Source organism: Wasmannia auropunctata, unplaced genomic scaffold, assembly GCF_000956235.1.
Source record: "Wasmannia auropunctata unplaced genomic scaffold, wasmannia.A_1.0 LD336036.1, whole genome shotgun sequence".
Lineage (NCBI taxonomy): Eukaryota > Metazoa > Arthropoda > Insecta > Hymenoptera > Formicidae > Wasmannia > Wasmannia auropunctata.
In genome coordinates this window covers 1119296-1145102 of record NW_012026854.1, presented here as the reverse complement: position 1 = coordinate 1145102, position 25807 = coordinate 1119296, and the positions used below count along the sequence as shown (strand labels likewise).

At 42.2% G+C, this 25807-nt stretch overlaps 2 protein-coding genes across 4 annotated transcripts in view; both read left to right on the top strand.

Moving 5' to 3' along the window:
- LOC105452206 (protein rhomboid) overlaps positions 1 to 25807 on the top strand; it is a 374736-nt gene that overhangs the window by 79880 nt on the left and 269049 nt on the right. The gene's annotated exons all lie outside the window — the stretch shown is intronic.
- LOC105452203 lies at positions 21509 to 24914 on the top strand. 3 transcript variants are annotated; one of them, XM_011693111.1, is made up of 3 exons: positions 21509 to 21812; positions 21879 to 22053; positions 22152 to 23250. In XM_011693111.1, exons 1-3 carry the CDS (start codon positions 21699 to 21701, stop codon positions 23000 to 23002), a joined length of 1140 nt encoding a protein of 379 aa, XP_011691413.1. In that variant the 5' UTR covers positions 21509 to 21698; the 3' UTR covers positions 23003 to 23250. The 3 variants fall into 3 exon arrangements, with proteins under 3 accessions (XP_011691413.1, XP_011691411.1, XP_011691412.1); XM_011693110.1 differs by adding an exon at positions 24828 to 24914 and having other exon boundaries at positions 21587 to 22053; positions 22152 to 23013; XM_011693109.1 differs by having other exon boundaries at positions 21509 to 22053.

Here is a 25807-nt window from a genome sequence, read left to right as displayed (position 1 = left end):
ATTTCTTACCTTCGTCCGCGCCAACGTCTTCCTCCGGAGATGCGCGCGCGGTAATCGGTAGCGTAGAACAAGGTACCCACCCAGAGCGCACTCGACTTCATCCCCCTTGTTCCCTCTCTTTCTCCATCCACATCCTCCCTTATCGCCCTTTTTATATCTGTTGGCTCGTATATGCCGAGAAATATTTACCGTTTTCCAATAATACGGGCCAGAGGCTCTTATCCTGCCCCCCCTCCCGCCGGAGATCGCCGCGGGAAGAGAGGCGCGCGGGTCCTAATACGCGGAGTAATACTCCACTCAAAATTCATTCGGTTGTCCGTTCCACCCCCGCAGCACCTCCCCCAACACCAGGGCCATTTTCCATCGTTCTCTGTCTTCTCCCGCCAGCGGCGGCGGAGCGGCGACGGCGGCGGCGAAGGTGGTCTACCCCAGGGAGTTTGCTCGATAAACATTTTTATTCCCTTTTAGAGAGTCGGCTAACGCATGCTCCCTCGTCCCCGCGGCCGCGTCGCCACCGCGGCGCGGATGTTCGCGCCGGTATTTATCTAATGCCCGGTTCTCTCATCGACGACGTATACATATACCGTCGACGGGATAATGGGTGGGAAAAAAACGGAAGGGGGGGGGTGCTTTTATGACCGGTGGAGAACGCGACGAAATATCGCGCGCGCGTTCCGTTGATATTTACGCGTCCGAATATTACTGGGCGAGCTTTTAAACGAATGCGCAAAAGTGCCGTGCCATGGGCACTTGGCTCTAAAACGAGATGACAGCGAATAAATGGGATCGAAATTAAATTGCGTTTTAAAAATTCTCTCTCGCCGATCTCGAGCCGATATCTGTCGAATTTTTCTAATGATCGTGACGAAACGACTAAAAATATGCTCATTACCTTTTTTTAAAAAAATTTTTTTATGCATGAACGTATTAGACTTGTGATCGTTATGCGAATTGAAAGGTGAAATTAAATCGTAAGCAGAAATTTGCTTGTCACTTGACCAGCTTTTTTAAAATTTTTATCCCGCTCCCGAGTTTTTTTTTACTTCCTTCGAGACATGCGATGTCATATTTCTATCATTATGTGTGTTTTAATAATCGTGAATTTTTAATTTTATTTATTCTAAAAACACATATTCATTCGACTGAACGTTCTTGTCGTTTCTCTTTTCGTCGGCTCCTCATTTAAACCATCGCTTTCTGCCGTTTCAGTGCTACAAAATCGCGTAGTTTGTCGTGCAAATATTTTCGTAGTTTTTTTTCTGTCACTCACTGCTTGCTCTATTGACGATCGTTTGTACATATTTGTATAGCGCACAATTTTGACGCAAATAAATACAACTGAATAGCGATCGCCGGGATGTCAAGCGCTTTTCCGATAAATAGTAAATATATCTGTTAATAAATTAAACAAGCGGAACGATCAGCTGTCATATCTCTTATGTAACGAAAATCAGAATCGCTCGTACGCGGATAATCAATGGCACATTTTTTAAATACCTAATATGAAACTGATATTAGCACATCATATATCTTGTAATATCAATTGTAAGTGTAATTTATCTCTCGAGCATTTGATATATTAGTTTTTCGTTTTTATATATTTTTTAATACATTTTATACTTGTAAAAATATGTGCATTAATATTATAAAGTAATGGACATTTTTTATATAGTATTAAAACCAAAACAAAAACTTGATACAATGCGTATCAAGTATTTCTTTCAAAAATATAGTACATTTCAAATCTTGCTAAAGCTGGATATCAAAAGTGAATTCAGTAGCAAAGAAACATTCGTTTCTGCAGGAAAATAATAATATAATGAAAGTGTTCGCGTGTGCGTGTGCGGTGAGCGACGTATTGATAACATACGATTTCTGCAGATATTGCCGGGATATAAAATTTCTACAAAGTGAATTTTTCGACGAAAAATATCGTGTGTCAAATTCGATTCCGTACTGTATGGGCAGACATGCGACGGAAATCGAAGAGTGACGCTGCGATATTTTTATTTGGGCAGAGCCAGTTTTATGTGACTTAGCTTAAAGGGGTGCTTTGAAAGCGCTAGTCTGATTGGCAGATGCAAAGAAAATACGATTTTTCCACGCGCGAGCACGCTCAGACCGTCGTCGTTGCGATCTAAAATATCTTCTCGCAGGTGCAACCGACGTCGTTCCGGCGTTCGACTATTTTACTCGCAAATGATCGGAAAATCTGTCGTGTGAATTTCAAAAAGAGCTTCCCCTCGGGAACTCTTTCCTCTCTTGCCCCGCCAAAATTTTCCGTCAATACGCGCATTCTATAGCGCAGCATATTGCGAGAAAATATTTATCACACGGGTAGTTTTGATTGTCTAACATTTTCACGGAACAATAATGAAATATCTTTCCCTAAAAATAAATCTTGAACTGAACTGATGTCAATTTTATAAATAATTTAAATTAAGTTAAATCAAATTGATTAAATTCGATTTGTCTGCAAAAGCGAGGGAAAATAAATTTCTTTAAGTGAAAAATTTCTTAATCGATCATCAAAATATGTCTTATAAATTACACTCTCGGATCAATAATGGTAATCGATCAATTGCAGCGCAATTAGTGCTGCTATGTTAGACTATGTTAGATCCAACGCGGTGTTACTCATATGGAAACACGGTAATTGGCAGGAAGTGAATTTTTCAAATATTTTTGTAACTCGCGCTGCTTTTTATCTGGCGGGCGTCGCGACGTCGCGTTATCGCGTCACCGTCGTCGGACAGGCTGCCGTGCCGCGTCCAAATATTTATTCTTGGCGCAGGGAGCTATTTTCCCTCGCTCGATAATCAGGCGGCGCGACCGTACTATCGATTATCCGGACGGACGTTAACGAGCTCGATCGCTCTTTTCGTTAGCGTACACGCTCCGCGTTCGTGGATCTCCTTTTGCCTCCCTGCGCCTCTCCCCCCCCCTCCCCGTCTCCTCTCTCGCCGCGCTCGCTCTTTCTTCCTCTCCTGCCGGCGTTGCGTAAATCTTACGGTCCCTGCCCCAAGGACCCGGGAGTAACACCTCTTGCTCGTAGGTCGAAGCGCCGGCCATAAATTTTTGAGAGTTCGAACCGATCCTGCCCACCCGGGACGCGATCGCGCCTCTCTCGGGCTAGACTCTCCCCTTCTCTCCAATGTCTCTCTTATCCAATCCCTCTCTTTTTCCGTTCGCCTCGCCACTCAGTCCGCTTTCTCTCTCTCTCTCTCTCTCTCTCTCTCTCTCTCTCTCTCTCTCTCTCTCTCTCTCTCTCTCTCTACCCCTTTCCCACCGTGTTCCTGCATCTCCTGCTCCGAACGCCGTAGGAACGTAGAGACACGCGTCCAGTCTGGACCCACGCCCACGCTCGCATACCGAGGGCCCTTTAACTCGCCTTCTCTCTTTCCCTCGCCGCCCTTCTTCATCCTCCCTGCATTCCGCTTCTTACCCGTTCCACCGCCGCTCTTCCCCGGTCCCTTCTCCTTCTTCCCGTCCATCGTCTCCTCTCGCGCCTCTTCCATTATTTCTCAGTTTTGTTACGGTGCGTTTCGCCGTTCTCCAAGTATCTCTTTGAATATTTGGTACGACCGATAAATATCCTGTCGTATATCTTTAACACGTTACATTACATTTGATTTCCCCGCTCTTAACTATATCGCTATCTTATCCTACATTGAAATTCTTAAAATCGACAAATTCTTCAAATTCCGTCCGCGCGAATATCATCTGCACGTAAGTGCCGCAATTAGAAGGTACATCTTTATTAGTGAGCTACAATCGGTGAGCAGGTTCACAGTAGCAGTTATTATTGTAATCATTACGTCTGCACTATCATTACTTATCCGATATTTTCGGAAAGCTGGCAATTAAGGTAAATGAATTTAGGATGTAAAATTAAAACTAACAAATGCATGCGTATTTTTCCGTCACACGTAGCATCACGTGAACGCGTCCGCGACATTATCGAAGCCCTAACGAGGCGGCGAGTATTATATTTATCCGCTTTTCCTTTGTTCTCTCCTCTTTAGCCCGTCCCTTTTCGTTCTTTTCTGTCTGTCTCTCATTCCCGTGTTGCTCGTTTTATCTTTAACCGGGGGAGAAACACGCCATCGGAAAGCATCGTCGGGAGAAGACGTGTTTCGTGCGCGCCAGGCACGTAACACCTTCATCTGCCCTGGCTTGAGTCCGACGACCAGTCCGAATATTTTACCTGGCAATGGCGGGATCGAGGCGCCAGATCGGTAGGGGGGAACGATCGCGCGAGCCTGGGAAAAACGCCCACCCAGGACTCTTGGTCCTGCGTACGATCATCGGTTCGAGAACGTGACGTCAACTTCGTGGACGCGAACTTTGTGTTACCACTCTTGGCTTTTTCGAAAATGCGAGACGTGACGCTGCAATGTAAACGTTTTTGTGTTGATTAAACTTACATAAAAGCAAATCAACTTTTTTTTATTTAGATTAAAGCAAAATTGATCAAAACTGAATTATATCGGAGATTAATAATTATACAATTATCAATTAAATTAATTAAAAATGAAATCCTTAAGAGTTTTATTTAAATTGATAAAAGAAAGGTTTTAGTCGATATGTTCCACTTTATATAATTTTTGCTAAAGAGCAATCTAATAAATGCTCTATCATATTTTAGTACGTAGTCTGTCATAATAATCAAGTTATGGAACTTAAGACGCAAATCTATTTGCGACATTTTACATCAGCGCGAAGAGTTCCGTAGAAATCTGCTTTCTCCATTTTTCTGACTTTGCCTATCCTCCGGATATTGAAAGTTTCGACGGTCGGTTGAGCGATATGTTCTCGTCCCCGAAGGACTATGCTTTATTAAGCACGAATGAGCTGCAAAAAAATTTCATAACGTTCTGAACTTTTAATAAAGAGACCTGATTAGAGTTTTACGTTAAAACTTTGTATGAAAGCTTTCTCCAATAGAATGGACTGAGAGACGACACGAACGTGCTGGAACATTTTGTCTAGACTCATAAAAATTAACACGTTTAAAAAGAGATTTCTAAAAGCCAGTGAACAATTTTTTTTATTATTCGAATTGCATTCAAAAAATTTCTGTTCAAGTAATAAATGAATTTTGTATACTAATATGTATAATAAAACATAATTTACTTCTGTTAAATTTCTAAAATTTTCCTGTTAGAACGAATACTCAAAATACAGAGAATATTACCATTAATTTAATATTATATTATTTTGTGTTATTACTGTAAATGCTGTTTAATATCCGGGTATTATCGAATTATTATATCATTATCGTTAATTTTAACCGAATATTACAAAATAATAATTATTAATTATAAGCTAAAACGTTTGCGGGTGGATATGCCACGCTCTTTGCGAAAATTCACGAATTATCAATCTGGCATAAAACGCGCGTCGCGCGTGTCGAGATTTACGATCGTACGTGACATACGCGGCACAGACGGCCGGGTAACTACAGTTTTCCGAGCGATACCGGTATTTCGATGCGAAACCAAAGATTTCACGCGTCGTCGCGTCGGAATGCCCGTCCGCCGCGAATATTCGACAGATATACGAGCGATAGCGGGGACCGTTTCGCACGGGCCGCGAAGTCGAGAGCAATCGGCGAACGAAACTTCGCCGACGTTCCTCAGGAACTTTCCCCGCGCCGTCGCGCCGTAATCTCACCGGCTACGTCCCACGGGAAGCAAAGCTTTCGGCCCCCTTCCATCTTCCTTTCCCTCTTCCGCGATACTTTTTTTCCTTCCCCCTGTCGGACCGACTAAATTTAATTTAGAAGTTCATTTACATCACACGGACGGTAACCTTCGTCGTCGGTCCGTCGTCTTCCTATCTATTCATCTCTCGTCCTTTCGATATACTTTATCACTGAGTCAACGTTAGAGATTGCAATGTACAGCCGAGTATCTTTAGTTTTCTTTTAATATAACAATCTCGAAATTGATTGTTAAGAAACTTTATGTATTAAACGGCTGGAGCGAATGTTTTATTTACATTTTTTTATTCGTCAGTTCTAATTTAATTCGATCGTTAATACAATGAGACTTTATCTTACCAGAAATTTAATTCCAAACTCAGAGCGTCAACAAATTTAATTGCGTCACCTTAATGTCGAAAATGGGGAATTCGTGGCAACTGACGGTTTCTCTAAAGCTCCTTTATAACGGCCGACGTTTCAGAAGGTTTTTTGGACTTTCTCCGAGATAACTGTCTTTCTTCGTGAGTCTCATGCGGTCTGTCAGACGCGAGGCGCTTGGTGGAATCGATTTCTCGTTGCGGACGACAGAACAAATGCACTTGTCCATGACACTTCTATTACTTTGCGCCGGGCATTCGCTGTCTGCTCAATCGGTTCGTTTCGTGACATCTGCCTGCCCCGTATCTCCTGCATTTCTCATTTCATTATAGTTGCGACGGACGTGTCGGTTAGCGACGGTAACCGGGACCGCGTTTCACAAATTAGAAATTGCGACGGGATAATAATTCCGTTCATAATTGAATCGTATTATTCGGCGCGCAGTCCTCGCTCGACGTTATATCGCTGCGCTTAACGACGATCGTAAATCGAAACCTCTCGCTTTCATTAACCCGAATAAAATCCATCCCAATTTACTTTCCTCGCTCGATTCGCACGGCGAGCGTTGCCGGTTAATTTAACGGTGATCTGCGAATTAAAAATGAGGACTTGCATTATACAAGACGAATGAGTATATACTCCAAGGCAGATGCGCGTTGAAGCAGCGTTTCGCTGAAAAATGTATTACAAAAATTACACGTCGGACACAATGCGAGATTTAGCGTGTCGAAATTCCGAGACACTGTAATTGTGTTATTTGAGAAAGCAGATAAGTTAATTCCAAGATAAGCTCTCGAAAATGTAAACGGAGCGTTTTCTATTAATTGTCTGCAGTCTTTTCACAACAAATAAGATTTAGATTGTCAAAGCAATAATTGAGTCATTAATTCATTATTTTTTGACACTTTACATTACTTATTCGTATTAATTACCATATATTTATAGAATAGAATAGAAATTTATTCACTTCAGCTTTAACTATATATTTATATCATTGCATAATATTTTCTCAACATGATAGCCAGCAAAATACAATCTTTGCAAACATCGTAAACAAATGATGAGGAAAAAGAAAGATTCATCTACGATGAAAGATAAAAGAGGGAGGCACTTTGTCGTTTTCGTAATATGAATAAGTATATATATAGACTGGACATGTTACGAACTACACACGCGTCACAGAGTTATACACACGTACGTGTGTGTGTGTGTGTAAGTATATACAGACACACTCCTCGGACTTCGAGAAAAAGTTTTTCACTTTATACGGGCAGTCAGCCTTGAAATCGCGTCCGATGGAACGGTCCGCGGGGACGAACCTTCCGCAGCGGCCAGATACGTTTCCTTTTTCCAGGATACATTTTCTACGTCCACCCACACGCGATCGCACGTATACACACGGAGCCGCCGCGCCGCAGACGATAATAAAGAAAATAGAGGGCGAAGGTAGTCTCCTTATACGTCTGGCTAACTGCGGTACCTCGCCTTCGAACCCGAGCGCGATATTGGATCCCATCATTTTTCAAGAGAAGCCACGTCGTCCTCCATCTTTCTCTCTCTCTCTCTCTCCCTCTCTCTCTCTTCTCTGTCTCCATGTCTGTTCGATTTCAGAATCTCTCTTTCTCTCTTTCTCTCCTCCCGCGATCATCCGCTGCCATTATTTCTGCCCGGTCAATGGAACATGGACATATGTGTCGCTATATGTACGGTTGGCTGACGAGCGAGGGTCGCCGGGGGGTTTCCACTCGCTGCAAAAGTGAAATACTTTCACTACAATGGCCTTTCGTTTTCCTTTTGTCGCGTGGAATCCGCGAAATGGATTTTGCGACGTCGAAAGCGTTTCTGCGGTGCCGGCCTTCTCGCGTAGAGTCGAGGTCAGTTACACCGTGCACGTGTCCGAATATATCTCCTTTCCACTTCGCGAGAATGTAGCGGAAAAGTTTTTCGATGTACGGAAAAATATTTTTCAGAGCAATACAGTGGCACTTTCTACACAAAGAAAAAAAAGGGACACGACGCGCGAAAGTAGACGGAGTCGTAACTCGTGAACTTTAGGTTCGTTTAACGTCGGATTTGGAATTTCTCACGCCCTGAAAACTCTTTAAACATAGTTGTAAAAATATATCTTTTTTTAGATGGAATGTGTAAGAATTACGACAAAATTGGTGGAAAAATTTTTTAAAATTAATGATTATGATATCAAGAAGAGAAAAATAAAAGTAAAATGGATCAAAAATATGATATTTCTATATGATATGATCGCAGGTTGCATTCTGTAAAGATTCCACAGAAAGACATTTTTTTAAGCGTTTCTTCAATTTTTATTCAACTTTTTGCAACTTATGCAGCAATTTTGTAAATAACGATTTCAAAAGAGAGGCCTATAATTTTGCTTGCATGTCGAAAAATGTCAATACGATTTACACTTATAGTATAGACTCTAATTCAACCTCACTCGATGTAATGCATTCTTCATCGTGCTGACTGCGTGTATAATAAATCATAGCGCCGCGAGGTCAGAAAAATTATCCCCAGGATCGATCCGCGCGCCTCGCCTCGAGTACGCATCTCTTCTACGGTTAACCTGATGGCCGGGGTCCAAGCTGGTCTGCGAGTGTAACGAAAGGCGTGCGGAGGCCGAGGAAGAGAGAGAAAGAGCGGTCCGGACGAGAGGTGGGTAAAGAAAAAGGTGGAGGGAGAGATGGCGCACGGCAGGCGCGTGGCTCCCACGGGTCGCCTTGAGCCTCTCGGATCCCGAGAGGGAGAGACCGAGAACTCGAGAAGAGCCAGCCTCTCCTGCGAGACGAACAATTCCCACCTGGGCGCGATTTTGAGAAAGCTTTCTCTACAATAAAATTCAAATCAGAATTATCCGCGAAGCTGCGTTGATCATAAGAAATTAATATCGAGAAGAGCTGAAGAGAAAAAAAAACGCTCGAACGAACAGATTTTAATCGTAGCGCAATTTTTATTACAAAATAAACGTTGCTGAGGAACGCGTACTTGCGTTGCTGCTTTTGAATGTTAAAACGTTGAATTATAATAATCCGAATATACGATTATAATAAGCGTCAAAGGATACTGTTTCGAGTTACGATTTCTTCGCTATCGGAGTCCCGAAGAGAGGGTAACGAGACGGTCGATACGACGGCGCGGCTAATTGCCAAATTGGCAGAGAAAGCATCGAAAGAATTCCGCCAGCAGCAGGCCGAGGAAGGCCGGCTGCTGAGGTCGAAGGCTAATTACTTTATCCCGACGTGCAGGCTGCGCCCCGTACAAGAGGTTAATGGTCGTCGATACCGAATCGAATGGATCCCGTCCTTCAAGAGCCCGTTTAGCCGATTCGTTCTTGGATTCGCGTGAGCTACCTTATTAAATACCACGCGGTGTTGCAATCGACGAAGAAGATATAAGCGATTACGCGAATGCGACGATATCGAACCTACTGTATTATACACAAAATCACGTTAACGCAAATGAAATGTTTCTGAGTGAAACTTGTCTTTTCATTATCATAATATTAATTGCATTCTTAGTGCAACAAATTAAGCGTATGTGCGCATAAGGAAAGTAGTTTATTTAATCAATAATACATAACGCGCGAAATCACATATCATGATTTAATTTAAAACTAGATGCATTTAAAGGAGATTTTTTGGCTATCAAATAATTATTATAAAATTTAAAAAATACACACACACACACACACACACATACATTGTGTACCTATAGGAATAAAATACATTTGCGTGACACAGGAAATAATTTGTCCATAATTTGCCACAGGAAAAAAATTATAAATATGTTTATTCATAGTCATTAGATTAATGAATTTTTATCATTATGCAACATTATGTTATTGAAATCCAACGGTTTCATTTATCCATCGTCATACACGAGAAAGGAGAAATGCTGTGAGAAAAGGAAGAGGCCGCAAAGGGATCAAATAATGTTATTTCGGGACGGTTGGCTTCCTTTTTTTTTCTACTTTTATTTGATTTTCTTTGTCTTCAGTCAGTTCTTAAGCACGATTGACAGTATCCGCTCGAACTAGTAAGATAGGACATAATTTATTTGAAAACAAGATGCTAATTGGAAATGTTCTTTCATTAATAAAATTTCATTCATTGAGGGCAAAAGTGCTAAAAAAAAAAACGCTTCCGTGAGCTTTAACTAGAAGAAATAGACGGTACGAAAATGCAACTTTACTGACTTCTACTGGGAAACCTATAGCTGACCAGATCGTCCAATAACATGTCTGCGGCGGAAGGAGGTGGGATCCTTATGGAATTCCGAAGAAGTTACGACTCTGCAAATGAAATTCGAAGCCATCCAATATCAACGATCTAAAATTGTTCGGCGGTCTGAAATATACGAGTAATTCGCTGTCCGCGTCTTAGCCTTCCTATACTTTTTCAGATCTCTCTTCATCGACATTAAGCGATATCCGACGCGCACGATCGTCAATCACTTTGTCAATAACAAATTTCTCGCGCAATTTAAATTTTGCAATGCTCAGTTTTGAGCTTATCATCAGAAAGACGATAAATTGTGTTCTAAAATTTCTTTATAAGATTTGGAATTTAATTGATGTTTCGGATACAACGAATACAACGCACTGACGTACGTTTATTTCATTGTAAAAAATTTATATTTGTAAACAATTAAGAATCGACCAAGTGTTTCAAACAAGACGAGAAAAATGTCATTACGGTACAAAATGGATCTTGGTGCTTATATCTTTAATAATATTTTTAATAATATGTCAATCTTACAATCTTTTCAGTTTATGACACACTGCGCGCCGTATAATCGTCGGTCTTTAAAATACAGCTCTAAACTGAACAGTACGTAATAGATATCACAATTTGCCAAGGCAATTTAATAATTCGATGCTCCTTATATATATTTGTAATCTGCATATAAAATAAACTTCAGTAGGCTCCGTAAACCTGTATAGAATTCCGATTTTTGTCATTGCAAAATGCTAAAATGTTAAAAATTAATAGGAATGATCAATATGATGTGACGAGGGAGAGCCTTATGATCTCATCATATATGAAACATATATAGTCATTAAACGATGAAGTATTCTTATGTCTAATAACGCACGATTAAATTCGCCCGACATCGGCTGCAGATCGATGATCTCTTGTTTCCCAGCGATTCTCTGAATTTCGAGCTCGTCCAGATAGAGACGGAGGCAGAAACGTGAGGAGCTTTAAACCGCGTGGGTGGTCAATGGACGATTCGCGGGGCTCTCCGTAGATCCTTATGGTTTACGGTCATATCTGCCTTCGCGTACGGTGGTGGTGTGGCCGAGCGCGGTATAGCGGCCTACGTTCGTATAACTCGACGACAGAGAGAAAGAGAAGGAGAAAGAGAAAGAGAAAGGAAAGGCGCGTCGAGGTGGGCAGAGATCTCGCGTGGCTCTGTCTGTGTATCGCGCCGTATTCGCAATCACCTTTGACCCCGCCCGACTGTCTTTCTCTCTTCCTCTCGTTCGCCATCTCTCCTCTGTCCTCGCAGCCGTTCCCTTCCGTCGTTCATCCTAGCTCGCTTCGGGACCGTGCGCCTTCGTTGCGCCAACGATCGCGCTGCCGATATCGGTAATTACAGCCTGCGAAACTTGCGTGCGCCTTCTTCTCCTCCTCCTCCCCCTCCTCCTCCTCCTCCTCCCGCTCTTTCTCTTCCTCTCCGTGCTTTCGTCTCCTATCGTCCCAGCTTGTCCTTCCTTCCCACCTTCTTCTTCGTTTCCTCGACGCATTATCTTTCGTCCTCGCACCGCGGGACTGACACGGCGAAAATTGCATTCGTAGTTGACTAAGAATTGTGAAGCGGCTACTCTTTATCTACTTTAACTACTTAATCCGTAAATATCGTTACTTCTGGTGAGTAGCGATATTTATAATGAGAAATTATATAAATAGGATTTATACACATCAATAGCTGTTTTTTTTTTTTCGACAGACTAAAAGTACCAATAAAAAAGTTGTGCTTATTTACGTATACAATAAAGATGATCTTACTGTATATAGCAACTAAGAGTCTATTTCTAATAGTGAGTATAGAAAATGTGCACGTTTCTAGCCAATTAAAGCACAATGGAATCTTAAGCTCTGTACTATGAACTGCGCGCGATGAAAATTTATTCTCCTCCCGATGGAATTAATCATCTCTCAAGACAGCTTCCTAGGATAGGCGTATCCCGCACTTATACGTATGTAATCGTATTCTAATGGAGTCACCTTGTACCGGAATATCGCGCGCGGTGTGCGCGATACTCAAGGTCCGGGATGATGGCAGATGTTGCGACAAACCTCATGCATTCTCTATCTCTCTTCTAATGAAACAGTCGCGACAACGCGAAATCTTTCTCTCGGCGCGCGGCGACGGTGGCAGCGGCGGCATAACGTCAGCTCGTGACAGGCGTAATTACAACGAGCAGCTCAAGGTGCGCCGCTCTTATCCCCTAATCGCGCATCCACGATCGGCCGATCCGACAACGAGCGGCCGTCCCGCGATGCTGCCTCGGTTAATTGCATCTCGTTTGTCGCGCCAAAAGGACACCTTTCTTCCCTCGTTTATTTTCGCCGCGCTAATTATGACCGACGTAACAGCGTGTTCTCAATTCCTGCCAGTCGGATCTACTTCTTCACAAATTAATCGGAAATAATGCTGATTTGATTTTCTCTAATTAAATAAGTATTATAAGAAATAGGGAGAGATGTGAAAAAGATTTATTTTATTGAAAGAAAGAAAATCGTAATCGCAATTAATCCACTTTTCTCAAATGTTTCTTCGTTTCTTTTTATTATGCGATTCTGCATTGCTGCAAATGGACGCGAATTACTCGTCGTAAGTTTCCGATCTTCATTTCATTCTTAAAAACGCGATAGAGCACCGGGTACGATCGTGATAATTATACGCCTAATGAATTATTCCTTCACTGAGAACTGCAGTACGCATAGGAACGCCAAAGTGATCTCTCTCTGCGCGGTGTGCTCTGCGTGATAATAACTTCGGTGCTTACGACTAATTACTTTCCACGTCGTTTACCTTTCCCGCTTTATTTCCGCCTTTGTCGTTAATTTAGCTCGCCGACAGCCGCGGGCGCCTAGTAACAATCACAATTTTTGTCATGCAGCTTCGCATGCCACCCTTACGACGCAACGCCGCGTAATAAATCCTGTCCTGCGATTTTCAAGTGGCGCATTTCTCCAGAGAACCTCGCGACTGTTACAAAAAAATTATTAAAGGTTTTTTTTTCAAGACAATTATTATGTGCTTTTATAAAAAGGTTCTGATTTTTTTTACATGTTATATATGTTTGTGATCAGTTAATACTTTGGATATTGCTATCTTTATCACTTATAACAAGTATAATAAAAAAGAATTTTTCTCCTATATTACGACCAGAAAATTAAAAACGATTATACCGTAAACTAACATTAGAATATAACGAAACTGATTTTGCAACTTTTGTTTTATAGTCAGTAATAGTCTTGGCTGGTTAGACGAACGGCTAACTGAATAGTTGTCACGCGTGAGAAACGCCGTCAGTATTTGCTATCGCCTTTTCTAAGCTTGGTGCCCCCTCCCATAGGGCAAGTCACATCTTGACATTTACATACCTGATACGTAATACATATTGCATAATAGGATTGATAGGTACATACCTCCCGAACTTTCGCGAAGTTGCACGTTCGCACGTTCGCCGGGAAAGAAGTTCCGGCGGGAGCGGCCAATCTGCTCCAGCAGCGGTCCCCGTCCAGGGCGAACAGCTGGATGAGCAAAACCCCCGTGTGGTCACGGGACACGGACGTCCCGCCTAACGTGTCGCGACATCCGACACTGAGGTCTGAATGGGCAGGCATTGTCCCGCGACACTGTAACGACCCGATCGAACCAGTATCGTAACGGTCGAACGACTCTCGCAGCGGCGGCGGCGACTATCGGCGAGAAATTGTTTCGCAAAGTAGTTCGCACAGGTGGTGCCAGGATGATTCCCGATGGTCGTGCTCCGAGACGTTTCCATTCTCGAAAGCCGCCGCCGCCCTCCCCCCCCCTTCCCCCCTCGCCGTGTTACTCGGCGTCCCGCAATCAGCGTAGTTCTCACCATTGTTTAGGACGACGGTTCTCAAACGCGTCTCGACTTTCTTCCTCGACACTGATTGCGGAGGATACGAGAGTGATTTGGGACGCGCGAATCGCGGCTCCTCTTCCTTCTCTCTTTCTCTCCCCCCCTTCTCCCCCCCCCTCTCTCTCTCTCTCTCTCTCTCTCTCTCGGTCCTTGATCTCTTCGCGGTTTTGCAGTCTCTCGAGTTTTGCAGACTCGCGTCGTCGAGCCGAGGATTGCGAGGGCTTGTATTTTTCTGACGGCCGCCGCGCCGCGGCTGTTGTGTTCGAAAATCCTTTTCATCGTCGACGTTAAATGACGGGCGATATAAGCGGAGAACTTGACAGGCGAATCTTTTCCAAACGCAATGCGAAGGATTGCGAAAAAGCTATCCTTACTTCTTTCCCATACACGGAAAATATAATGAAGAATGAAGGAAATTTAAATTCCTTCCTTTCTCTCTCTCTCTCTCTCTCTCTCTCTCTGTCTTTTTATACAAATAAAAGATTTTATGAGTCGCAACATTAAATGTAATTTTTACGCAGACGATTTTTTTTCCTTGAAATTGACGTTTGCAACAATCAATGCCGATGCAATTTAAAATGCAGGATATAGAGTAGTCGAAAGAATAGAATGAGAATAGATTCAATTGATTCAATTGATTTTACCATATATATGAAAATGTAAATAAAAATAATCTGTTGGCGGATATATGTTATGATAATTTTCTCCGGCATGGGAAAAAAAATTTTTATACTTGACGCGACGAATTCATGTTCGGGTCTGTATTCGTTGAACCGAATCAATATTTAAATGCACTCGCTTCGCCCGCTTCCCGACTGGAAATCAAATTTTATCTGCATTTATACTTTTTTCGCCGGACTCGAACGCAAAAGCCACATTCATATTCGGGAAAATGTAATTTTCCCGTCTTGTGGGCTCGCCGCAGTGCTTTGCAGTATTCACGTTTAACGATGTCATACGCGTCACAGAATCGAGACAATAAAATTCCGCATGTATACACGTTGCGCTTAACAGCTAATAATTTAATTTTCTTTTGTGCTCGGAGGTGAAAATTTTTCTCTTTTTATTTCAACTTTCGTGTTGCGCATGTAGTTTCAAATGTGAAAATAGATACTTACAAAGTAACTACCTTTTTAAATTTTAAAATATATAAAAAAGTCAAATTCTAAAACTCTCAAAGGAAAACGTTTATTAGCCATTAAAATTTTGACGAATATTAAGAAAAATCACACTGCAATACTTAATTTCTCAATATCTACATTTTGATATACCTACCTTAATCCCGTTTTCTCTTGCAGTCTTCTTAAGATGTAATGATCAACGATAGTTTACGGTTTTATAATGCGCGGTTGGACATTGGCGATTTCGTGTCTGCAGTTCGTTCGGGAAGAACCGCGACCGGGTGGTCGGATTCCGCTTTGCTCTTTTCTTCTTTCCTAATTTCTTCTGTCCCTCTCGTCGCCGTTTCGGTTCCCTGCCCTCTGCACGATTGCCCTTATTATGAGAGTTTGTACCATTCCGCGCGTGTGTATGTGTGTGTGTGTGTTTGTGTGTTTGTATATGTATGTATGTATGTGTGTGTGCTCTATGCTGCCGCGTGGACGATGAAATTTCTCGGTTCGAGAAATTTACGAGCGGTCCGAGAGCGAGCCGTCATTGCCTCTTGTGTTTCTTGCGTCGATCTTTGCCTCGTTTCGGGCTGCTTGATCAGCCGTACCCGCAGCTGAGAACTGCCTGTAATAACTTCATCCACGGTTGCTCATCCTTGACCGTGTAATTCGCGGCGACTCGATATTTTCCAAGGAAAATCAATTTCCCGGCATTGTGCGTTTAATCTTTACCCCGGCAATTTTCAGGGGAATTGCGCGAAATCTACGAACCGGATCTCATATCTATAGCACTTACAATTAACCGTAACATTATTATCAACTTTTGTGGAAAGAATATCTTGAAGAATTAACTGTTAAATTTAAGTATTTTAATGTTTGAAGGATATGTCAAGTTCGCAAGTTCAGAAGAGAAAGAAAAAAAAGAAGAGCTAGGGAGAGAAAGAGAAAAATTGATTTTATCACTAGTGCTCATAAGCATTTACTCAATTTCGGTTAGGATTTTTTTTTCTTTCGAAAAGATCGTCTACTAATAAACTAAATGCAAGCTGTATATGTTTCCCTTAACGTATAGCTGTGCAATGTAGCGGCATGGATGCTACGTGGTCACCACGTGGTCTGGGAAGTAGCTGCGCGCACGTTGCGGTGTATGTGCAGCCGAAACTTGGTTGGCAAACGACTTTGCGGCTTGGCTAGAGATATCTTGGATCCATACGCGGGTAGCTCCCCCATCCCATCCCCTTCCCTTCGCCGAGAGTCGTCCTTTCGTTGCATGCATTCGATCGTTACGATTACTGTTCGACGAGGAAACTTCCGGTAACTATCGCACGTGAGTATCTCCCGACTATTCGGCACCATAGACGGCGTCCAAGAGACGTTACGCGAGTCTGTAGCCCAGCGTACTCGTGATTAGTTCCCACGGGTGCCTTCTCTCCACCTCCCGCGGCCAACTACGAATTCGCTCAACACGCTCGTATGCCCGTTTACCGGAAAATACTTGAGTATCCCATAAGGAAATTTTAGCGATTATCATATGTAAGTTTAATTGTTCGAAAGTTCCATCGCATGAAAAGCGTATAGCGATTCTCTTGAACAGCTCCCAGTAGCTGCCTCGTGAATTTGCTCCAATCTAAATCTTTAATGATTGTCGAGTTATGAAACAAGGGGGATCTTTTTTTGACTGTGAAAAGCGCTGGCTGAAAGTTGCAAGAATTTTTATCATATTATTTCTTCGTTTGTGATATATCTGGAATTATCTCGCGTGGAACCGTTTAGAAGTATGACAAATTAATTTTCGATTGATGCATTAATTCTTTTCTCGTTAATTTACGATACAATCCCGGTCATGAGCGTAACGTTATGCGGAACGCGACAGCAGCGGGTTGGCCCGGTTCTTTTTAAATGCGGAGATGAAAAACCGCTACATAACGCGGACGCACAACTGCCGCTGTTTTTCGAAGTTTACTTTATGTAATGCGGTATCGCGGCCGGCATCACGGTAGGTCGTTAAACACGCGGTAGTCTGTTTTTATGGCTGTTCCGGTGTACGAACACTTTTTGATATTTGAATCTCATACTTTATACTTCCTGCGATCGTGAGTTCCCAAGGCCGCATTGCTTTTATCGCGATTTAATCTTGCCGCAGCGTAGTGGCCTAATTACTCACAGTCGAATTCTTGTCACTTATATCTTCAATCTCACTACTTTAAGTTCAGGCACGGCGAGAAATAATGGCCATAGGATAGGCACGATAATTTCAGTAGAAATCACGTATGAAGGACGGAGAGTGCTTAATATTTATTAAATATTTTTGAGACCTTCAGAAAATATTTTAGAGACACATTCTTTGATTTTTCTTTACCAGAAATTTTCCAAGAGTAAAATCTAATTAACAATAAGAAAATATTTTATATTTATGATATAATTCTGCAATTTTATTGTATATTAATAAAAATTTGAACTATGTAAAAAACGAAATTGCGTGAGGACAGAAAAATTCACAGGTTACGTTACAACACTTGAGTCTCACGGCGTCGATACGCGGCATTTGTCGTGGAAGAGAGAGCCGTACTGCGTCCCGATGGTGCTTTTAGCGCTTAAACGACCGGCATTTAAGGTAGCCCGAAAGGGGAAAAGAGTGCATGTACGAAATATATATACAACGCGGCCTCACCTCGAGATCCTTATCGTGGAAGGGTTATGCCCCCGCGCGCGGTCGACTCCGCGCGCAGTCAAAGAAGAAAAACGCGATACGATCTCGTTCCGGCCGGCGGGTCGCCCCACGGAGCCCGTTTCTCTCTCGTAATTACGAAATTGCCTCTTTGAAAGATCCGCTCCGCGCGTCCGCGCGGTCGATTCTCTCTATTTTCTTTTCCCTCATCGGCGTCGTTACCCATCGTCGTCCTCCTCTCCCGAGATCGTCCTACCGCCGCCGCCACCGCCGCCGCCGCTGCCGTCCCTCGCACTCCTTTTTCCCTCGGCGTCATCGCGAAATCGGCAACGCATTATCCCATCCTCCCTCCTGGCGATCGGCCTCTCTCTCTTCCTCTCTCTTTCTCTCTTTTGCCGCACCGAACGCCCCTCTTTCTACTCTCCTCGCGTTTTTATTCCTGATCGCTCCGGCCTCCTCCCGGTCGCCACGCCGCGAGATCGACCCCGTCTCGCTCAGGTTACCGCGATAGGTAATTTTAACGCCCGGCCGGTCTTGCCGAACGACTTCATCCAGCGGAACGGCTGTCGCGGCGTGGAGTGGCGTCCACGATCGATGCCCAAACTCGGGGGATCGACACAGCACACCCGTTTACCTTCGCGTCGTCGGCCCTCCTCTTGTCGCCTACGAGCCACCCGGTGCTCTCGTTCGCCGAGACTTTAATCTTCTCACAGTTGGAACTGTATTTTTATTGCATCTGTATTGAATTTTCTCTTGAAAATTTTTATCAAAAACTTTATTAACTCGCCTTTTTCTATTATCTTTTAATTAGCATTTTTAAATTATCAGCGACATTAACTGAAAAATAAATTTGGCTATAAATTTAACTTCTGGCTTTTCAAAATTTAAACATGACCCGGCTTTTAAAAAATTTTTTCGATTCTTTTTCAGAGAAGGTATTCAAAAAATTGTACAAAAATGTCTTAATTTACTTATCTATAAATATATTTTACTCATACAAATTAGGTTATTGACTTATTTAAATGAAGGGAAATAAAATAACATATTATGAATGAACATCTCTTACTTGAACAAAAATGGCCTACAGAATGATCAAAACCCAATTAATTAAAATTGGATGTATAAGTCATATTAATATTGCAAGGATAATTTAGGAACATTAAGCACTATGAGAAACATTATTGTCATAAACGTATTCGATATTATTGTGTTAATTTGAACGCTCAAGTACTTGCTATTATGATAACTATAATAATATAATCCAATGAGCAACCAATTATCATCTTAATTATATCTGTATGCGCCATGTGAATACTTGACGATATCTTAATACAATATTTGAAATTAATTTCTAACGGTGCGGCGCCGCGGCTAATAAAGGAAAATCGAATCATCACCCGCCACGATGTGCAGAACCGAGGGAATGAACGGGGAGAACACAATCGTCGTCTTTTGGCCATAAAAATAAATCATTAACCTCGGTGTTCAGGCTCGCAAGAATCACCCTTGCCGAACGGATTTTGCACCTGTTTCGAAGGTACCTCTTCGTTCCCGCTGCTACGCGCGGGTCACGCTTCTTGCACTTCTCGCTCTCCTCTTCTGCATCTCCCCCTCCCCCCCTCCTGCCCGCCTATATAACTCTTATACCGTATTCTTTCCCCTCTCGCTGCTCCATCAGTTCGCTCTTTTCCGCACTCTTTTTTTCGTGAGCCCGTCATCTCCGTCTGTCTCCGAAGAGAGTTCGAGGCCGTCCCACGTCCGCGGTAATCCGGCTAATTTCGTCGAGTTCCCAAGGAATGAGTTGAAAGAAACAGGTGCCGGGGGCAGAGAAAGATGGACGAGATTCGGTCGAATCGTGACGTACGACGCGAGGAGAGAGAACGACGAAGACGACGAAGACGACGACGACGACGACGACGATGGCGTTGGCACCTACCGCACGGGTTTAATCGCGCGAGAAGCACCGAAGTCGTACCGGCTCCGAGAACTTCACGAACTTCGGAAGTTTTAACGGCGCCGTCAATTTTTCGCGATAATATTTGAACTTCCGATATTTCATACGCGAGCGATTTTGTGAAGCGAAGTGTGCGCGAAAAAGGCGGCCGATCAGATAACGATCGAAGCAGATGGATTTTTAAAATTGAACTTAAATATTGTAATCGCATTTTTTACGCTGCATTACTCAAATTGTGTAACGTAAGAGTCATTCCTGCGTAAACTTCATCTCTTAATTCTTTGAAGTTGATTTTTTTTATAATAAAAATACCGAAATGTGGATTTTATCTTGACAGACTGTTAATCCCCAGGATACGAATTGTCAAAATATTCATGGATGAAGATTATAAAATTTAAAATACATTTTTTGTACTACCTGCTTGATATTGTGGTAAAAGGAACAATTTATTGCAGTAATATTAGTTGATTGTAGATAATTATATGGCTATAGATACTATTGACCATGCTTCTTGCAATGCTGCTTTCACTTTTCGCGGCTATATAATACCGGAAGGAAATAGCCACGTGGCCGGTTCGCGTAACATCGAATACGATACCTGATCGATGCTTCGATCGGATAGCGGAGGCTAAGAATGGCCGAAGTACGCGTCTCTACGATACTGAGAAGAACCGGTGTGACAAGGCTTCTAGTATCAAATATCTAAAGAGGGTTGGTATTAGTTTTCTCGGCGAAGGTTCTGGCTGAACAAACTTTGCGTTGCGATTTATCCCTCGAGAAATTTACTCCCTCTCTCTCTCTCTCTCTCTCTCTCTCTCTCTTACACGTTTTGAAACTTAATATAAATGATGATGTAAACGCTATATTATTTTCTATTTTATGCTGCGATTACTCTTTTATTTCTATATTCTTTAATAATTTCAGTAAAATAAAAATGTGTTAATAATGAAGAGAAAAGAGAGATTATAGAGAAAGAGAAATATAAAAATTTCAATCGTATAGTTCGTAGCATGATATTTACCGTCGCATGCGGAATTGACAATATAACGTTCTAAAAATGATGTCGCACAAAGTTGTCGCGACTATATTTTCTACAGATACACACGCGCAAAATATGGGACGTCGTAGCTACTTAAAAAGTACGACGCACTTTGGTGCAAGAGAAATACGAAAAGCTGAACGCGCGAACCTCGAAAAATATATAAGACGCTCAAGTGACGAAATATTTTCCCGTAAATTGTTCGTCGAAAGGTACCGCATACTTGATTTTATAATAAGAATAAATTTAACTCGATGAAAGCTATACGCTCCCGCGTAATTACACCTGATATAAGGTATAAAAAATGTATAAGAGTTAATATTTAATTTGCGTGAAGAAACTTTCGCTATACTCTTCCTACTACTCACACACCCAGCGTATTATTTTTCACTTCTTTAAAAGGTTTCGTACTTCTCGATCCGCTCTTAAAATTTATATAATCAAAAATTAAAGAACAACTGGATAAATGAAATAGGTAAATTATGCAACGTCTCGTCCGGATGGATATGTAGTAGCGATCCGTCGCGTTATCCTCAACAGGCAAATTCAAAGCTCAAAAAGCTTCGATCGTCATCTCGCGCTCTATGCCGCGCGAACATAGATACTGAATTTCATTGTTTTCCTGTTGTGCGATTCCTTAACAGACTTTTTCAGTCGTGTGAATTATTTTTCTAATTTTATTCATATTTCGTTTTTTGATATGGGTAAATCGTCTCATAAATCAAGAAAGAGAAGGAGGTCTTCCTCCGGAGACCGTCTCGCGGCCCTCGAAGAAAAGGTGTTACGCTTAATCTCCTTGATGAAACATAGAGAGGTTAGCGATTCTCATTCTTTCCCTGCATACATGTCGGAATCCTCCTTTAAAGTTCGTCTTGATCAGGGATCAGATATAGAACTTGCATCAGAGATCTCGGTTATCGAAGAGGGTGCTGTGGAGCCCCGTCCTGCCTTTGATATCGAGTATTCTTTGGCAGCGCCTGCGTGTCAGGAAGGGCCAAGTGAATCTTTGGCAGCGCCTGCGAGTCAGGAAGGGCCAATAGATCCACATTTTTCAGGTGTGTACGATCTTTCTAGTTCTGTATTTGTATAATACAGACGACGAGTCGACACAGCCTTTTTTCGATTTTTCGGAATATCTCTTCCTGCTTTGCAGATCCGGTAGGTAGTGAGGACGCGACGTCTCCTACTTCTCCTCCGGTCATGTTGACAGATCTGCCTGTGACCTCTGCAATTGAGGAGAATTCTGCGGATGCTCTGACTCAGGAACTTTTCGGCTCCGATCTTGAGGGGATAGAGGCGAGACCTTGGCACGATCTGGTTGTGTCAAAGTGGCAACATCTCACCCGCAACGGCTTGGAAGCAGAACGTCGAGACTCCTTGTTGAAGAAATATTCTCTTTCGGAAGCGGTTGCTTTTCTAAAGGCCCCCAAGTTAAATCCGGAATGTAGATCGGCCCTGAAAAGTAATTCTATTGTTAAGAGAGATGATTTTAACGCCAGAGATCAAGATCAAGTAGGCTTTGCTCTTTGCGCTTTTGGTGAAGCCATTTCCGATTTCCTTAGTCCTGATATACAACATTTGCTGGCTCCGGAGGCACGTTCAGCTGTAGCGAAAGTTAACGATGGGGCTTTGATCTTAGCAGATCTCTTTTATCGCCTTTCCTTGTCTAGGAGAGCTCAGATTAAGCCAGCTCTTAATCAACTCGCAAAAAATACTGCAGACGCCTTACCAGCCGATGTTCTACTTTTCGGTTCTTCTTTTGGAGACGAAATGAAGAAGGCTACGACTATGGAAAGATCTTCGAAGGATATTATCAGGACTCCTTTGATAGTTCCTAAGAAGCTGCAACAGCCTTTCAAGCAATCGTCGCAGACTACTCTTCCAAGGTCGGGAAACTCCCGCGCCCCTGTTTCGAAATTGAGACAAGTGACTGCGAGAACAGGGGCGTCGAGCAGCGGTCACCGATCTTTTCACCGCCCCAGATCTCGCTCGAGGAGACGTTAGTCACTGAGCAGGTAAATGTTGCCGGCAGATTATCTTTTTTCCTTTCCAATTGGAAACGGATTACTTCGGATCCAGTGATTTTGGAGTCCATTTCCGGCTATAGGCTTCCTTTTAAGAGTTTTCCGCCTCTTCAAATCTCTGAGCCCTCGATTCGTCTTTCTAAGACGGAAGAAGTTTTTTGTTATCAAGAAATTATCAGGCTCAGTAATAAAGGAGCAATAGAGCTCGTTTCAGATTGTGAAGGCCAATTTCTGTCTTCATTTTTTATTATTGAAAAATCATCAGGAGGCTGGAGATTTATTTTAAATTTAAAACGTCTTAATAAATTTATCTTCGCTCCACATTTTAAGTTGGAAAATTGGAAGACTGTTATCCACCTTCTTTCTCCTAATGATTTTCTTGCATCTATTGATCTTGAGGATGCGTACCTACTTGTTCCGATTCACCGAGACGACAGAAGATTTCTACGTTTTCGTTTCCAAGGACGTCTTTTTCAATTCAGAGTTCTACCATTCGGTTTGGCATCGGCGCCTTACATCTTTACAAAGATTTTAAAACCAGTCCTTTTTTCTCTCAGAGAGAAGGGTTTCCTCTCTGTTGCATATCTAGACGATTTTCTTCTTATAGGTTCTTCCTATAAGCAATGTTTAGAAAATATCTCTGCGACACAAAGCCTTTTAGCTTCTTTAGGTTTTGTAGTTAACGAATCTAAAAGTGTTTTTACTCCATCAAAATCTTGTCGGTTTTTGGGCTTTATTTTTGATACGGAATTTTTCTCCATTTCCATTCCTCAAGACAAGAGAGTTAAACTTCTACGAAAGACTCTTGACTTATTAAGTAGAAAGTCTTGTAAAATCCGATTTTTTGCTAGTTATATTGGTTCTTTAATTTCCGTCTGCCCAGCCGTATTATATGGAATGTTGCATACGAAACTTTTGGAAAGAGAAAAATTTTTAGCTCTCTTATCAGCGGACGAAGATTTTGATTCGCGAATGTCTCTTCCGGTTTCTATTAATAAGGATCTTTTATGGTGGAAGGCTGTTTTCGAGAACCCTTCACAATGTAACTTTATTAGATCAGAGTTTTTTAAGCTCGAGATCTTTACAGATGCTTCTCTATCAGGTTGGGGTGCTGTTTGTGGCTCAGAGAAGACTCACGGTTTTTGGTCTCCAGAGGACAAACAGAATCACATCAATTATTTAGAGCTTCTGGCTGTTTTTCATGCCTTAAGATCTTTTACTTCTCATTTAAAACAATGCAACATTTTATTAAGAGTAGATAATTCTACGGCTCTTTCATACATCAACCGTATGGGATCGATTAAATTCCCTCTCCTATCAAGTCTTGCCCGGAGAATCTGGGAATGGTGTGCTGAGCGAGAACTTTTCATCTGCGCTTCTTACATCCCTTCCGCTCAGAATACGGAAGCAGATGCCGAGTCGCGTGTAGTTTCTGAGGAAACTGAGTGGTCACTGAATTCGGAATCTTTTTACAGTATTGAGGCTTTCTTTGGTCCTTTTGATATTGACCTTTTTGCCACGTCAATTAATGCAAAATGTCCTCGCTTTGTTTCATGGCTCCCAGATCCTCTGGCATACGCGGTTGATGCTTTTTCTTTAAACTGGGGTAGTTTTTTCTTTTATGCATTCCCTCCGTTTATTCTGATTCTAAGAGTTTTACGAAAGATCATCACTGATAAGGCAGAGGGAATCGTAGTCGTACCCTGGTGGCCGGCTCAGCCGTGGTTCCCCCTGTTTAATCGACTTATCAGAGATCAACCTATTCGTTTTGACCCCGATACTAACTTACTGTCATCTCCTTTCAGAGAGGTTCACCCAGCTTGGAACAGGATTTCCCTGGTAGCCGCGAAGTTATCCGCCAAGCATTTTTAGACAGAGGAACTCCGGCTTCGGCGATGGACGCTACGCTCGCTTCCCTTTCTATTTCTACTTTCGCGCAATATGCTAAACCTCTCAAGTTGTGGTGGTATTTTTGTAAAGAGAAACAGATTAACTGCTTTTCTCCACCAATTTCCTTTTTTCTTGAATTTTTATCTTCTTCTTTTTTGAATATCGGTTCTTATTCTACTCTGAATACGTATCGCGCGGCCATTTCTCTTCTTTCTGCAGGCGAAATAGGATCTCACCCTTTGGTAAAGAGATTTTTCAAGGGAGTTGCGGTACTGAAACCTCAACGCCCACGTTATAATTTTATTTGGGATCCTTCCCCAGTGATTTCTCATTTAGCCACTTTGTACCCTCATGAGTCTCTTTCTCTTGAGATCATTTCTAGAAAACTCATAACTCTTCTGGCACTCACAACCGCCCAACGTATGCAGACTTTAGCAGCCATACAGCTTTCTAACATTTTCTTTTCTGATTCGTTAGTTATTAAAATTCCGGCTAGACTTAAGACCTCGGGTGTTGGAAGATACCAACCTCTACTTATTTTTAAGCCTTTTTTAGGCAAACCGGAGCTTTGTGTTTTTTCTTTGGTAAATTTTTATCTTAAGCTTACTCAGGATCTTCGTCATAAGGATTGCGTTTCATTTTTTATTTCTATTCGTTCGCCACATAATTCAGTTTCCTCCCAAACGTTAAGTCGTTGGGTTAAAACAGAGCTGGGAGCAGCGGGAATCGATATTTCGATTTTTTCGGCGCACTCTACTCGACATGCTTCCACATCTTTTGCGGCAGATAAGGGTCTTAATTTGGATGAAATTCGGCGTACCGCCGGATGGAGTAAATCTTCGGCGGTCTTTGCACGTTTTTATAATCGTCCGATCATTAAAGACTCGTCTTTTCA